General features: G+C 46.1%; 1 protein-coding gene across 1 annotated transcript in view; it reads left to right on the forward strand.

The window, feature by feature from the left end:
- Positions 1 to 5069: 5069 nt before the first annotated feature.
- The window catches only part of LOC307245365 (CASK interacting protein 2), a 42228-nt gene continuing 31034 nt past the window's right edge, over positions 5070 to 16263 (forward strand). Inside the window, exon 1 of the mRNA XM_080020912.1 lies at positions 5070 to 5208. Coding sequence (XP_079877038.1) covers positions 5115 to 5208 — 94 coding nt within the window. The 5' untranslated portion in view covers positions 5070 to 5114. The remainder of the gene's footprint in view (positions 5209 to 16263) is intronic.

Here is a 16263-nt window from a genome sequence, read left to right on the forward strand (position 1 = left end):
AACGGGATACTTATACTTCATTATTATTTACAGTATAATATAATAATAATAATATTAATAATAATATCCCTTATATGTATAGCAAATTCCATGTACCACATTCAATTCAAAGTACTTCACATTAATAAAAGGCATACAAATAGTAAAAAAAATAATAATAATAATAATATCATTTATTTGTATAGCAAATGCCATATACAACGTGCAACTCAAAGTACTTTCACATGAATAGAAGGCATTCAAATAATAATAATAATTATAATAATACTAATTATTATAACAATAATAATTAAATAACAATATTAATAATAATGCTAATGATAATAATGAATGAATTCCATAAAATATGACTTAAAAAACAAAAAAACAAATACAACAACAACAACAACAAATTTTTTTTTTAATCTAATATGAATAAATACATAATTGAAACAATAATTTCCCTTGAATCACGAGTCCTGAACTTCTCCAAGCGGTTTGACGCTCGATGAGCGCGTCTCGCCGGAGGGTGGACGGGCCGCCGGGCTGAAGGAGGAGTCTGGCGCCGTGGGCCGCCTCGTCGCTCCGCTCTGCGCGCTCCTCTCCACGGCTCCGCGCCGCCACGGAGGGAGGCGGACGCACCTCGGCGGCAGACGGGGGGGGGAGAGAGACCGGGGGGAGAGACCGGGGAGAGAGACCGGGGAGACCCGTCTGCTAGGCGGCCAAGTTGAGCAGGTGGTGGGAAGTTGAGCTCCCACCGCAGCGCCGACGCGCGACGGGAGCGTGGGACCACCTGCAGAAAGACAATTAAGTCTAAATTGAGGAAGGGGACTCGGGGCGGCAGGTGAGTCCTCTGGGGTTTTTTTTTTTTTTGTTTGTTTTGTTTTTAGATCCGAGCCTTCCCCGCGACAAGGTGGGGTGGTGGGGGGGATATATCCACGTTTTTCGACGCTCGGTTTGGTCGCAGAGCGTCCGAGCGGCGCAGTGTTGCCCCTCTCCGGAATGCGCCTTTAAACACACTGGGGGGGGTTCTTCTGACGCCTGAATGTTTAAAATGCTGTTTTGTTTGGCTGCGAAGGTCATTCGTTGGTTTGAGATTGGGTTCCACTTTGTCCTGAAGGGTCTTTCAAAAGTATCACATTTAACTCTGGTTCTTGCGGACAGCCCGAAACGCCTTCAACTAATTAGACGGGTGGATGAATGGGTGGATGGATATAAAGATGAATGGATGGATGGATGGATAGATGTAAAGATAGATATAAAGATAGATATAAAGATAGATATAAAGATAGATATAAAGATAGATGGATGATGGATAGTTATAAAGATGAATGGATGGATGGATGGATAGATGTAAAGATAGATGGATGATGGATAACTATCCATCATCCATCTATCTTTACATCTATCTTTATATCTATCTTTATATCTATCTTTATATCTATCCATCATAACCCCCCCCCATAAGGACATAAAGATAGATATAAAGATAGATATAAAGATAGATGGATGATGGATAACTATCCATCATCCATCTATCTTTATATCTATCTTTATATCTATCTTTATATCTATCCATCATAACCCCCCCCCCATAAGGACATAAAGATAGATATAAAGATAGATATAAAGATAGATGGATGATGGATAGTTATAAAGATAGATATAAAGATGAATGGATGGATGGATGGATAGATGTAAAGATAGATGGCTGGATGGATAGATGTAAAGATAGATGGATAGTTATAAAGATAGATATAAAGATGAATGGATGGATGGATGGATAGATGTAAAGATAGATGGCTGGATGGATAGATGTAAAGATAGATGGATAGTTATAAAGATAGATATAAAGATGAATGGATGGATGGATGGATAGATGTAAAGATAGATGGATGATGGATAGTTATAAAGATAGATGGCTGGATGGATAGATGTAAAGATAGATGGATAGTTATAAAGATAGATGGCTGGATGGGTAGATATAAAGATGGATGGATGGATGGATAAACAACACATATTCATAGATGCTTTTTTTTTTTTTATCGTCCCCGGAGGGTAATCGCGGTGATCTGCAGTGTTTTTCACTCTTGTGCTGTGAAAGCAATTCACAGCACACTTGAGAAATACAAGTTCCACATATTTATAATGAATTATAATAATTAAGTATTTTATTTTTATTTATTTTTCGCTGGCATGCAAAATGTGACTTAGTCACATTCAATGTGATTTCTCGCAAATGCCTCAACTTTTTTTTTTTTTTTTTTTTTTTTTTTTTAATGTATTTATTTTTTTTACCTGGACTTGAATTTACTTCTCAGTATTTATTTTCAGTTTGTGAGTTTCATTACTGACCGAGTTTCTACAAAATACATTTATTTTACATACATTTAATAGCGTATTTAATTTGATAATATAGTAGAGGGACGCATCGTCTTGAATGTAAAAATTTGTCAGAGTATTCAATTGAACTCTCTTACGGCAATATGGCTTGAAAGAGAATAAAGATATGATTGCGCCTTGTGATTGATATTATCCCCCACAACCGTCACATTCAGATTCTAACTAAAGCACCGTATACATTAAGCAGCCTGGAGCTGCTCAAGTTGTTAATTCCCGCAGTGTGCATGTATGTTCCAAGTACAATTTCTGAAGCTCTGTTATGATCAGTGATCAGTGGTTCTCGAAGTGGGTTACAGGGCCCCCGGGGGGTCCTTCTAATGGCGTTCCAAGGGGTCCCAACTCCCAGCCAACATGAATAGTTAAATTAATCTATTTAATTCATTGGAAGGTTTTTTTTTTTTTTTTTCTTTGTTTTTGTTTTTTTTCCTGCAGGAAGAAAATGTGCAAAATGACTTTTACGATTACAGGCTTCGCTCGCAACTGTCCCAACTGGACATGATACATCTATATATAGCAAGCCAAAAATAAAACCTCTCAGATTGGGAACAGAATGAATTTTGGGGTCCTTGACATGGATAAAGTACGATGACTGGTTTATCGTTTGTCTTTCTCCCGAACGTTATGTCCATTATTAGATCTAAAAGATAAAAGTTGTGTCATTGGGAGCCTTTTTTTTTTTTTTTTTTTTTTTCCCCCCACTTCCTATTATTCATGCGATTTATTTTTCATTTTTATTTATTTTTAACTAATTTTCTTACGCCATCAACTATCTTCATAATAAACTTTTAAGGATAGGAGGCAAACTTGTTGTGGAACATTTGGACTGATGGTGAAACGGATCTGTTGTTGTTGTTTGTTGTTGTTGTAATTACAACCAAAGCATGTTGAGACCCTCCCTCCTCGACACCAATCATAACCCGGCTCCGGGCGACTCCACCGCTCTTCTGCCTCTTCTTCGGCGGCAATTGTGGTTTTTGTACGCTGCGCTCAGAATCGGCTCTGACTTTTGACTTAATTCTCCGCGCATAGTACAAGGACAGTAGGGTGGCGACAACCCGAGACGCCGCGGCGGATTTTCTTCCCGTGCCGCCGTCACACTGTGTTGCAGCCGCTGCGGGGATGTCATGCAAATGAGTCTCAAGGCTTTGGTCAGCGCTGCCTCACTCCGCCCCCTTTCGGAGGACGAGAAATAACTATAATTGAAAAGCTGAAAAGCTTGGCGGGACTCCCGACGGGGGTTCGATTTGGGTGAGAGAGGTGCTGCCTCAAAGTTGAGGGGAAGCTGATGCCGGTGGACTTTTTAGAATCCCTTTCTGTTTGGGAAGAGTCGCAGAACGCAGGAGTCATCTACCCGCAATATAAAGTAAGCGAATGAAAGTTTGCTGACGCGAATGTCTCCCAGCGCTCATAGAGTACTGTATTTTCGCTGTGCCACCTAAGATAGGATAACCCGAAACTCAGACGTCCGATTATCCTCAGACGAACTTAAATCCCAACATCCAACCGTCAGGATTGGACCTTCACCTCATCGGACGTAGACAGTCTGATGGTTGACCCCTGGAGCTGCATCATTTTTAAAGGGGTTTTGTGTGTGTGTGTGTGTGTGTGTGTGTGTGTGTGTGTCTGTGTCTGTGTGTGTGTGTCTGTGTCTGTGTGTGTGTGTGTGAATTACATATTATGCCCGCCGGCATGATTTGTTCCGGGTCTGTTTTATCATTTCACAACTTATTTTTAACAAATTCTGACAACTTAATATTCAAAGGAAAGCTGTGTATAGGTCAAGGTAATTCTGAACATGCATAACAACAACTAAAAAAAACCATACAACATTTAGAGGAGGGGGAAAAAAAAAAAAAAAAGTGGGTGGGAGCCCAGAAGAAATTGCCCTTCCTTCAGAATTTGTTAAACACGGCTTTCAGGGGATTTCATGTGTCAACTTGGAGATCGCGTGTTTTGCACTTGACCTGTTGAAGCCCAAACGAAAGCATTAACATGACATGAGACCAGTGGGATTTTGTAACGGTGGATGCTGCTGCCGCATGGGATGTGATACGGTGCACGGAGGAGAAATGGCCTTAAAGAAAGTTCAACTGAATTCAACAAGTGGCTCGCCAGAACTTAGTTGAAAGACTCAAGTTATTTGCATTTCTTGTGGGAATTCAAGTTAAACAGAGAGTGACTGCATCTAACTGTGGTTTGTCTGTCTTGTCTCCTTCGCCCCATCTCCTTCTAGCGTTCCGTCTATGCGGTTATGGCAAATCGGTTTCCCGCAGACCGCCCAAATACAAGGCACGTGCTGGACGACCGGGCCTCCGCCTCCTTTTGACGCCCCCCACCTCCACCTCCACCACCGCGAAAGATGCCACGCGCGTGAAAAGGGGAGAAACCTCCGAAAGATTTCAGCCGACCCTTCAACCTCGGCGGCGGGTGCTGAGCGCCGGGCCAGCCGCCGCACGTCCCGGACGCCCGCTGTCCCGCGGTGTCCGCCTGTAAAGTGACCACCGCATGTGGGAGCCGCCTCCATCGCCGCGTCCTACGAGGAGGAAATAAACAACCCGGGGACGTCTCCTGGAGACTCGGGCGGAACGACGCAGGGGGCCGCACCGGGAGACGTGCTTTTGGCTTGCCGTTATGACTCTTTGTCCAAAGGAGTGAGGGACAAGGACCCCCGGAGGGCTTAACGGTGACCGGTCGGTTGTGGCGTCCGGTCGCGCGGCGTCGAGGCCGTGATCATGGGGAAGGAGCAGGACCTGCTCGTGGCCGTGAAGAGCGGAGATCTCCTGTCGGCGCACAAGCTTCTCTCCAAGGTCAAGTGCAACAAGACGAGTGAGTAAAAGGCCCCGGCGGGCGCCCAGAGGCCATGTCTGCTTTCTGCCGACACAGTGTCTTTGTGCCTTTTTCAAGTTTGTGGTGTTTTTGTTTTTTTTTGGTCTCCTACTCTATTTATGTTTAGCACGGAATATGTGCGTGAGAATATTTCGGGGTTGTCCTCTCGGTTCAAGGAGGGACGTTGCACGGAACGCTGAGAATCAAAGCCAAAAAAAAAAAAAAAAAAAAAAAAAAGAGAGAAATCGAAGTAGCCGGCCGACCTTACTTGGACTGCAGTCGCACAGTTGGTATCATAGCAGTCAAGGACAAGTCGATTTTAAATATTCATGCCCTGAAAGGAGTGGAAAGTGCAAAGAGTGCATTTCTGCAGTTAAGTGACAATCATTTAAAATGTCTTGCGGGGGGGGGGGGTTCTTCCCTCACATCATGTAATCTCTGCCTTTTTTGCTTTCCTTTTCCAGTCACTGAAGTTCCCCCAATGGTGCAACTGTATTTCGTGATAACCACAGTCATCACATTATGCCGCCGGCAAAAGACACGCCCCGTGCTCAGACTCAGCGGCAGTCGCGTTTCAAACAAACAATTTGACGAAATAAGTGGATTCTAACTGCTGTACAAGGGGAGCTAATCTCTTAAACGCAGCCCCCTGCAGTCATGCCTTGCTGAGTGGCTTTAGAGCGCTTTCTTATCTCCGCAGATTTCCAGCAAAGTCGACGAGCCATCTCGCCCGCAGTAGCGCGGCCTTTAATGACTGCGTTCCCCTTGTTCCGATGCCGGACAAGTGTTCTCAAGTTGAAGCCTGTCTCTCTCTCTCTCTCTCTCTCTCTCTCTCCCTTTTTTGTCAAATTATCTGCTCCGGCCTTTGGAGCATCATGGTTGGCTGCAGCTCTCGGGGAACAAAGCTCTGTCCTACAAAACAGCCTATTACGCAGTTTGTCCGTGACGACCGCTGCCCTACATCCCGTATTGATTGTTATTGTTTGTTACAAACAAACCACAACTCGGCCTCCCCTGCCGTAATGGCTAGTCCTCCGAATATTTTCGTCATACCCCCCCCTTATCCAGCAGCAGCACGGCCCATGTTGAGTCTTGCTCCTGCAGAGGACCTTCTCGGTTAACCTCTGAAGCAGTAACGGTAAGCCGGGTCTGTCGATGTAGTCCCATTGATTCCCTCAAAGAACATGATTATGCGCAGTTTGAATGTGATAGGCTCTTTGGGGGAGTATTGCTGTGTCAATGGGTCAAGTTGTGGTGTCGTTTTGGTCGGGTGGGGATGCTGGGTATGCTGGACATTCCCTCCGGTCTGGGCCCCTGAGCCTTAGGCTGGGTGCAGAGGGAGGTGAGAGACCCTATAACTCGCGGCAGGCCAGGGGTCAGGCCCTGATGAGAGAGTATGTGTTTCGGTTGTTCAGCATATTATTATTTTAGGGGTTGGGGGGCGGGGGCGGCGGGTATCTCGGCAGAGTAATTCTCCTGGCCGGTATTGGCGTGATCGCAGCAAAGGTTGTGCAGAAAGGTGAATTTGCTTCAGCGGGGAGACGATCCTGAGAGTTTGGTTTGTCATTTAGAAAAAAAATAAAGAGTTTGGGAGATCGCTGAGAAGACTCGAAGACACCCCATGGGAATGAGCGCTGTATCTCAGGGCTGGCTTGCCGGCAAGTAGCTGAGAGCGGCACTTCCACTGTGATTGACCATCTGCTGACTTCACGTTTTTGGCTGGGGCAATTAGACTTGGCTTAACGCAGCCTCTTTTCCCCACTTTCTGTCACTTCTGCCGTCTCTCTTTTTGGCCAAACTGTCACCTGGAGAAAACTATGGATGCTTCACGCTCACATATGTATCCCGACTTGAAGTGTGCCGTCTGGTACAGATGCCTTCAGCCGCCCTCTCATGCCGTTGCACTTAAAACGTGACAGCTTGAAGTGTAAACTAATCTTTGTGTTTTGCCACCCACCAACTAACAGACACACACACACACACACACACACACACACACACACACACACACACACACACACACACACACACACACACACACACACACACACACACACACACACACCCTGAGAGGAGAGTCAACTTTAATGGGTGTCGTTTGTTCCTCCTGAAGGGGAGTCCATTACAGGGTGGTTCTTCAAAGGGCCGGGGATTACAATCTGCTTTGTTGCAGCAGACACTTGCTTTCATGTTGACCCGCTGTCCAGCCCGCGCTCCGTCACAATTAAAACGCTCTGGCTCGGGGTTCCCGGGCAGATGGCCGCACGTTACGCCACCAATGTTAAGATCATAATTTGAACTTTTGTGTGGAGTTTGCATGTGCTCCCTGTGCTCACATGGGGTTTCCTCCATCTAACATCGGTAAGGACCCTCACCAAAAACATGCACACATCACCATCGTCCGACCAGCGATGGACGTTTGGTACCAAGTCCCGGGGCGCGTCGTCGAATGCCGCTCACTGCTCCTGGAAGCCCCAAGCCAGGATGGGTGAAATGCAGAGGCCACATTTCACTGACCACCACCCAAAAAGCGTGTGTGTGTGTGTGTGTGTGTGTGTGTGTGTGTGTGTGTGTGTGTGTGTGTGTGTGTGTGTGTGTGTGTGTGTGTGTGTGTGTGTGTGTGTGTGTGTGTGTGTGTGTGTGTGTGTGTACGTCTATGCATGTCTTGTAGTGTGGTTTGTCATGTGACAAATAAAGATTCTTCTTCTTCTTCTCTGGATTTGCCTGACAGTTTGCTTCCCTCGGTTAGTAACCTATTGATTTTTGTCATTGACTTGATGGGTAAATAGAAGAACTAAAAGTGAATGGGAGTATATGGTGAACAAAGATCTACTTATTACTACTCCTTCTCAAAGCTCAGATGGGTCCCTCTCATTATCAGATGCAAGTTCTTTACTTCCTTATCCTTTGCTCCCTCTCCCTCTCCCCCCCCCCCCTTCTGTCGTTCCTTGAATCTGGGATGGATAGCCCATCTGGCATAGGGTCAGATTAGAGTTCTATAACACAAGGGCAAGGTGTGTGTGTGTGTGTGTGTGTGTGTGTGTGTGTGTGTGTGTGTGTGTGTGTGTGTGTGTGTGTGTGTGTGTGTGTGTGTGTGTGTGTGTGTGTGTGTGTGTGTGTGTGTGTGTGTGTGTGCACCCAGCCACTTGCTTTCAGGGCCACCACTCCAGTCTCTCTCTGCCCTCATAGGGTTCTGCAGCAGCACAGACAGTTACAGTATCCAATAATCTAACTAACTGGATACAAATGGCCCTCATCAGCCTTCTACGCTATCAGCCAAAAACAGTTGGGCAGCAACGAAGGAGTTACTCAAGGGCTTCACCTGCTCTTGCCTTGTGTATGTCGTTGTTCTCTCTCTCTCTCTCACACACACACACACACACACACACACACACACACACACACACACACACACATTAATCCTGACCCCTTTCTTACCCTGGCAGATGGGGTTGCCTGTCTGGGATTTGCTGAGGAATTTACAGTAGGAGTTAACTAATTATGTGTGTGTGTGTGTGTGTGTGTGTTTGTGTTTGTGCAAAATAGTGTCGTCCAACTGAACCAAACTGTTCCTTTTCTTACCCGCTCCAGGCGGCACAAACTGTACGTAGATACACTTCGTTGGGCCTTATTTCCTTCTCATGTTAGTGCTCATGTATGTGCTGCAATGTTGGTGGTTGAGTGCAAACTGGCGGGCGCTTACTTTTCCATGCCCATACTTGCCCGGGAACTGTACTGTGTTTTGATTTAGCTCTTTGATAACAAAAAAAAAAGAATGGTGAAAGAAGGAGCAACAAAAGAATGGGTTGTTGTAGGCTGGGCCTTGGTTTTGTATTGTTCGGCGCTTGAACATGCAATGATAATGTAATTGTCTGAGAGAGCGGGCGCTTCAGCGAGACGTCTCTGTAGTCTGTGTTTATGCTTGTGTTTGTCTTTTGCGCCTCTCGTTTGGGAACCGGGCCACGGTACATCAGTAGCCGCTGGTGGCAAAGGGAATCAGCAGGACGCTTGCATTTGAAGTCGGCGCGGCTCACGCGCTGATCTCCTATGCTCTCGTGTCACATTCATCTATTTTGTAAAATGCGGCTTTTTCCTTTTTGCGTTGGTGGTTCTGGCACGGTGATTCGGGCGGAAATGGAAGGTCTCTGCCTTTGGGGGACGTCGGAGGCCGCCCTTTTTCACAGTCGATCGAAAAAACCATGTCAAATGCCACCTTGGAATATTGCCACATTTGGCTGCCATGTCAGGAGGGTAGTGTGTTTGTGTTGGGATAAAGGATGCACTGAGTTGACTGATGACTGAGGATGAGAAAACCATGTTGTTGAAGCCAATGAGGAAATGCTTTAAGCTGCAGTTTGGCACAAGATTTGTAAATGCTTCAGGAAACCCAACTCAGTCTAAGTCAATAGAAAAAGAACACACCTCTTGCGATACACACAGTTAATTCCTACCTTGATTGACAGGTGTCTACACCGTGTTCCAATGTTCCATGTAAACATGTAACTTGGCCTGTTAAGATGTTTTTGATTGAAATAGCTTTTGATTTCAGTGAATATGACCTCCTAGTGCTGCAAATTCAACTGGCCATTTTCAGTTTACAACCTATAAAATGTTTTGAAACTATGTTGTGCATAATAATTTGGAACACTGCATTTTGAGTTTTATTTTTGAAAAAAATACTGTTATCGTTGGCAGGTTTGTTCAATAACATTCAAATTATACCCTAATGGTTGATGACTTGAAAAATATGTTGACTGTCATTTGCATCGACTATTTAGGAAAATCAGAGAAAATTATCATTTGCATAATAATTTGGAACGCGGTGTGGTTCACGTTTGAGCATGGTTTCACGCTTCCCCCGCAGCCCGCCAAGACTCGGCTCCGCTGCCAAACTTCCGAAAGTTATGACGCCCTCTCGTGCCAAAATCTCAGCGAGCGTACACCCAATCCGTCTCACCAGAAACCACCCAATTTTATTTATCTTTTTATCTTTTTAATCTTATCTAGACGCTATGGGGCCAAAGACACGAGATGAACAAATGTATCCACAGGAGAAGGAAGAGGTTTTCTAAAAAGGTTTCAACTGTTGCCACAAACAGGCCGAAGCCTTTAGACAAAGTAGTTTGGCATCCATTAGACTCACATACATGTATCTACAATACAGTGCTTCCTCACAGCTTTTTGTTCATGTTGTTGGCTGTCTTTTGCATATTTTTATTATCTGATTCGTCACCGGATTCCCTTCTCATTTTCGCCGATCACAAAGTTGTTTCAGGTTTTTCCAGCTTTGCAGAGATGGGAGGGAGAACGTCAAACATACTCAATGGAACATACCGTGAATGCCCTGATTGCATACCAGATCTTGCATTTGTTGTTTTTACAGGGCTAGGCCCGCGTTGACTAATGGGGTTTAAATTGACAGTGCTATCATGGCACTCGACCTATGTTACATTGAGCAAAAGTGTGTGTGTGTGTGTGTGTGTGTGTGTGTGTCTGTGTGTCTGTGTGTGTGTGTGTCCTTAAGTATAAACTGTGGTTTTAAATTCCCTCAAGCAAAGACTGCCGGAGTGATGACTTAAAGAAATTGTCCATAATAGGCTCATAAAGTATCCTCCAGAGCCCTCATGCACACGATGATTTACAGTGGCACGGCCCTGAGCCCTGGCGGACTTATCAGGGATCTGCGTCAAAGTACCGTCAGTGCGGACGCTGGGATCGGCCATATGTCACTGTTACCAGCCGTCCATCAAGTTGTTCCACATTTGGCCGTTCATGTGTGTCTGTGAGCGTGGATGCATGTGGCGGGTCAGGATAGTAGGTTCACAGGGTCAGAGCACTCGTAAACTGTCAGCACACTGTGGCATTCAGTACAGCAAGTGTCTGAGTCTGATATTGTCCGATTTGTGGATGGCGTCAGTGCAGCCCCAGGCCTTAGTGACTCGCTCAATAAGCGACGCAGTCACACTCAAAAAAGCCATGTATCGGCCGCTCAACAACCCAAAATTCAACATTTGCCGGCGATGTATTGTTCCCGGGCTTTTAGTTCCTTTGAGAAAGGCAATGGCGTTTTTTGTTTTTATTTTTTGGATGGTGTGGTGGCGTGTGGGACCTCATGCTGTGCTCACGACCAATTCGTGGAATTCCATTAATCCCGTGGCTGCTAAATAGGAAGCCAGGGAAAAGAATAAGGAGGTTTGCTTAAGATGTGTTTGAAGGTCAGCGTTGAAAACAAACTACCTTCACTCAGTATCTTTACGCCAGCATTTTACTTGTGTGCAGTTTTGAGATTTTAGGGGAACTTCATACTTTAATACTACATTTCATCGCAATATATGCCTTTTTTCTCCGCTACTTTTTAATCTGAAGTTCCTGCAAGTATTATTTACCTTTTACAAAAACGTTTTTACATACGATTCAACAATGCATGATAATATCAAACGGTTTAACTTTTAAGTTTGAGCCCGCTGATAATAACCATTAAGGCAACCAAAGCTGGACACTCAACATTTTCACCTTCACCAGAGTACTGTTTCTTCGGGTATTTATACTTCTTCTTAAGGGTGGGATACAAGTGCTTCTTCCTCCGCTGTGCTCTGGTGAACTCCTGACGAACCTGTGTCCTTTTTTCCGCTCGTTATATCCAAATCTTACCCCAGCTATCATGACAATGATGATGGCCGCTCTGGGGCACCCCGAGGTTTCTGTCAATCTTTTTGCAGCTTTGCCACGTGACTCACAGCAATGAGGGAGGACGAGGAAAATAACTTCTCAACTCATTATAGGCGACATTCCCCGTTTGTGGTTAGCTCGTGTGTGTGTGTGTGTGTGTGTGTGTGTGTGTGTGTGTGTGTGTGTGTGTGTGTGTGTGTGTGTGTGTGTGTGTGTGTGTGTGTGTGTGTGTGTGTGTGTGTAAGCATGTTCCAACGGGATCCGTTGCTCTCCCAGTGAGCTTCCAACTATGTATTGCCGTCAAGGTTGTTTGCAGGGCGTTCGTAGCCTCTTTGAAAGAACTTTGCATAGTTTCCGTGCACAGGGAGGGAACGCAAGAGCGAATTGCTTGTGTTGGTTTTCCTCTCCACCCATGTAGGCAAAACATAGTTGGTTGAGTTGTTGTGATGTATGACTCCCAAGGGAACCAACTATGAGACTAAGACTCTCACTCTGTATACGTGTGTTCTGTCTCTGCATATAATGGCTGTGGAGTGACTGATTTGTTAATAATAGTGTTATTACATTAAGAAATGTATTAGGACATTAGGAAATATCCCATCCTTTCCGATGGACTACTTAGAGACCGGGGCCTGACCAGACGCTGCCAATATATTTCAAAACGTGGCTGTGATCCCATGTACGAATCCCATGAGTGGCACATGGGAAGTTCATGAGACGGCAGCCAGCAGCGTGTGCTACAGAAGCTTGTTTGCGAGCAGGGAATAAACACAGAGGGGGATTTGATTGGTATGTAAAGTGTTATGTGCCCCCAAAGCACGGGGCTGAGACCTGTTATGTAATTCCATACCTCGAGGTGCGCCCCCCCCCCCCCCCAGTGGTAATCCACCCTGTTGAGTGGATACGTGCAGGCGTGCACGCAGCTGATTTACTATGCCCTAGCATGCACTGATGCCGCACACAGCACAACACAGATGATCTATTTCATTTCTGCACTGGCTCATTGTCAACTAATATTGATGTCTGACCCAGTTACTAGCTATGCCGTGGGAGAATACTCTTTGCATCTTTCAACCAAAACACTTAATCTATTGGATAGCGTTGCCCGGGCTTGTTTTGATGTTAAAGGTTTTTTTTTTTTTGTTTTTTTTGTTTTTTTTAATTATTAGTTCTATGCTTTAGGGGATTGGGCTGCAAGACAGAATTTCTTATTTTTTCAGTTTAATAATAAGAGGATGGCGGGAATCAATAAAGAATTGATGAAGACGAAGTTTTCAAATGACGTGCGTGCGTGTGTGTGTGTGTGTGTGTGTGTGTGTGTGTGTGTGTGTGTGTGTGTGTGTGTGTGTGTGTGTGTGTGTGTGTGTGTGTGTGTGTGTGTGTGTGTGTGTGTATCGGTCGTGTGCAGCTGCATCAACAGAACAAACCCCAGCGCCACCCAGCCCCGACTCTCGGTTACGCCTTGTGTTTACCCAGACAGGTTTGATAAACACACACAGAGGCACAGCCGCAAACTAGCTCCGCTCCTCCTCCGTCTTGAGATGCAAAGTGTCGAGCTCCGGCTGCATAACCACAGATATTTAACAGTAATGAGGAGAGAAGTGCCTCATCCAGTGCTAAAGCCCATAATTATGTTTTGGCTGTCAACAAACACAAGGGAAGCGTAAACAAAAGGCTTTTCCGGAGTCACCTGTTCTCTAGGTGCGCGCTGATCTCTCACTCTGCGGGGGTGGGAGGGGGGTGGATGTGTCTGGCGTGCAGGCAGCGTTCGTCTCACCGCATACCTTGCCTGGCGGCGAATGTCGTTCAGGCCCCCGGAGCGTGTCTTTTGGAAAGGGCCTCAAACGTCAACCCCGTTCTCGGTTGAACACCGCGGAGGTCCGTCCCCCCCCCCCCCCCCCCTTTCAGCTCCGCCGCCGACTTCCTTTTCACGTTGCGGTGCTGCCCGCTGTGCGTCGGGGCCATCAAACACTTAAACACTTAAAAGACTCAGCCATCGATGCATGAGCTCCGCCCGCATCAGAAAGTCCATGGCGGCTAATGGGCTGCCGTTGCAATCAGGCCTGGGCCCAAATTACGCCGGCGGAGTAAGGTGAGTGCTCTCTCACCGCTCGCTCCTCCTCTCTGTTACTCGAGGCCCCCGGCACACACGCCCTCCTTTCCCCTCTGTGGGTGACACTCGCAGCCTTTCTTGCCTGTCACCTTCCTGATAAGCCAAACTGTGGAGCTGTAGCGGTTTTTCCGGATGAGTAAACACATGCCCCCCGCTTCCCCCTCGCTCTCTCCATCTCTTTTTTTTTTTTTTTTTTTTTTTTTTTGTGTGCCATGTCTGGTGCAGTGTCGAGCTAAAATAAGCATTCTCCTGTCTCCCTCTGTCTTTCTCTCCCCGGCGCTCTGTCTCTCTCTCTCTCTTTCTCACACTCCGGGAGAGACTTGACAAACATCCGACTTTGAGAAGCGCGCTGCCGTCGTTTAAAAAAAAAACCCAAAAAACTCGCCGCCAGCACGAGCATGCATGCAAAACACAGTGGAAACATCCACATAGCGGATTTGGCCATTTCAGCGTCTGCCCGCAGGTCACTCATGCTCATTTGTGTGACTATGGTAAAATTTGAGATGATGATTGACTGTCCTACAGATAATTGCGATTACTGAATTAATTATCTATTCTATTCATTTTGTGTCATCGTAGTATAAGCAAATGGTGGTGTTATAGTTCACATCCATCTCATGAAGATGAGCCATTTATTGGCATGAATATCAGAACATAACATTTTGGTGGGCAGTTCATTTTTCCTCAACTCAACGGACGGAAACATGCCAAATTCTCATTCTATTTGATGCAACATCTCTCACATTGGCTTTAAATTCCCCTGACACTTGGATTGAAACATATAATTAAGGAATCTGACATTTTTGCAAAATGACTAGCTATTTGTGGCTTCTGTACTCGTGCTGTGGGGTAACGGGCCGATCTCTTTGCTCCTAATGAGGGATGGATTCGGGCCCGTCGGACCATTTGTTGGTGAGAACCTGAAAAAGCATTCGATCGTGTGAAACGTGAGTTTCTGTGCCCGTGCACGGAAGTTTTTCCTTTATTTATTTATTTATTTTCCCTTGCCGAGAAGGGAGGCAGGGACAACAATATTCCCATAGAATCCTGGTTATTGGCATCACGATCCCCCACCACGAGAAAACAAGACCACCCAAAAATTCATGTTCTTCCCCTGGTTTCTCTGGGTCCTTGTTGTTTCGAGTGTCATTAGGGAAAAGCGTGGAAACCAAAAGCGTGCAGGATGCAGCCTCTGCTCCGTCTGTCCGTCCCTCCGGACGCAGTGTTTACCCTCCTCAGTGACTCGAAAAGCTTGGATGGACGTGTGCTCCAGATAAGTGTTTCCCCTTGATGAGCTCCTCGCCTGACCACAGAGCATTTATCTTGAAAGCCCTTAGAGATGATGGCCCTCAATGACCCGGTCCGCATTTGGCCGGGAAACCGCTCTCCTCCCCGTCGGCCGCTGGAGCCGTCGCCATCTGCGCGTCGCTGAGTTACGTTGGAGTCGCTCGTCTCCCTCGCGGACGCTCAAAGCCATCGTTTCCACAGAGCGGCACCGCGTACCTTTTTTGAGTCCCGGCTCAGCGATAGAGGGCCCCTCTCTAAATGGATATGACGTTTATCCAATCAAACGTTCTTGTATCTTGTATTTTTATTTTTTTTTCCTTCCACAAAAACACTCTGATTTTGGTAAAGGGTGGCCCTTGCCTGTCTCTTTCCTAAAATATGGGGAGGCGCGAAACCAAACCTTGATGTGAGCGTCGCTCGTGAAGAGAGACGCGAGGTGTCCAAACGGTGCAGGACAACTGCACTTCGTGGCTGACACGCACAGTCGCTTTCTCTCCCCCCACCCCCAGGGCGTCGAGGCATCTCGGATGCTCGCCGATGGCTTTAGAAAAAAAAAAAAAAAGGCCAAATGTCGACCGTCCTGACGTCCTACATTGATGCAGAACGACAGTTGGCGACGTTCGCCACACTCAGCACGGACGCATCGGAGGAATCTCGTTTCATCTTTGTCGGTTTTGAGATACCACTTTACAGTTCAGAAAGCAGAGGAGGTCGTCCAATTCCTGAAATATAATTGATTCATCCGCAGCCGAGCTAATGAGAGGTGTGATTAAACCAAGGCCGTACAGCAGGTGAGCTTGTGTTTATTTTATGTTGGTTGTTTTTTTTTTTCGGTTCCCCGAGGCAAGTGTTTCCACGAACACCCCCCCCCCCCCCCCCCCCCCAAAAAAAAAAAAAAAAAAAAGGCCTGTTGCTGTTTTCCTTGTTTACTCACCTGGCATAAAAACTCTGCCTCCTCACATCTCACCTAAAGCAGCCCCTCGCCC

This window comes from Zeus faber (genome assembly GCF_960531495.2).
Source record: "Zeus faber genome assembly, chromosome: 20".
In the NCBI taxonomy this organism is placed as follows: domain Eukaryota; kingdom Metazoa; phylum Chordata; class Actinopteri; order Zeiformes; family Zeidae; genus Zeus; species Zeus faber.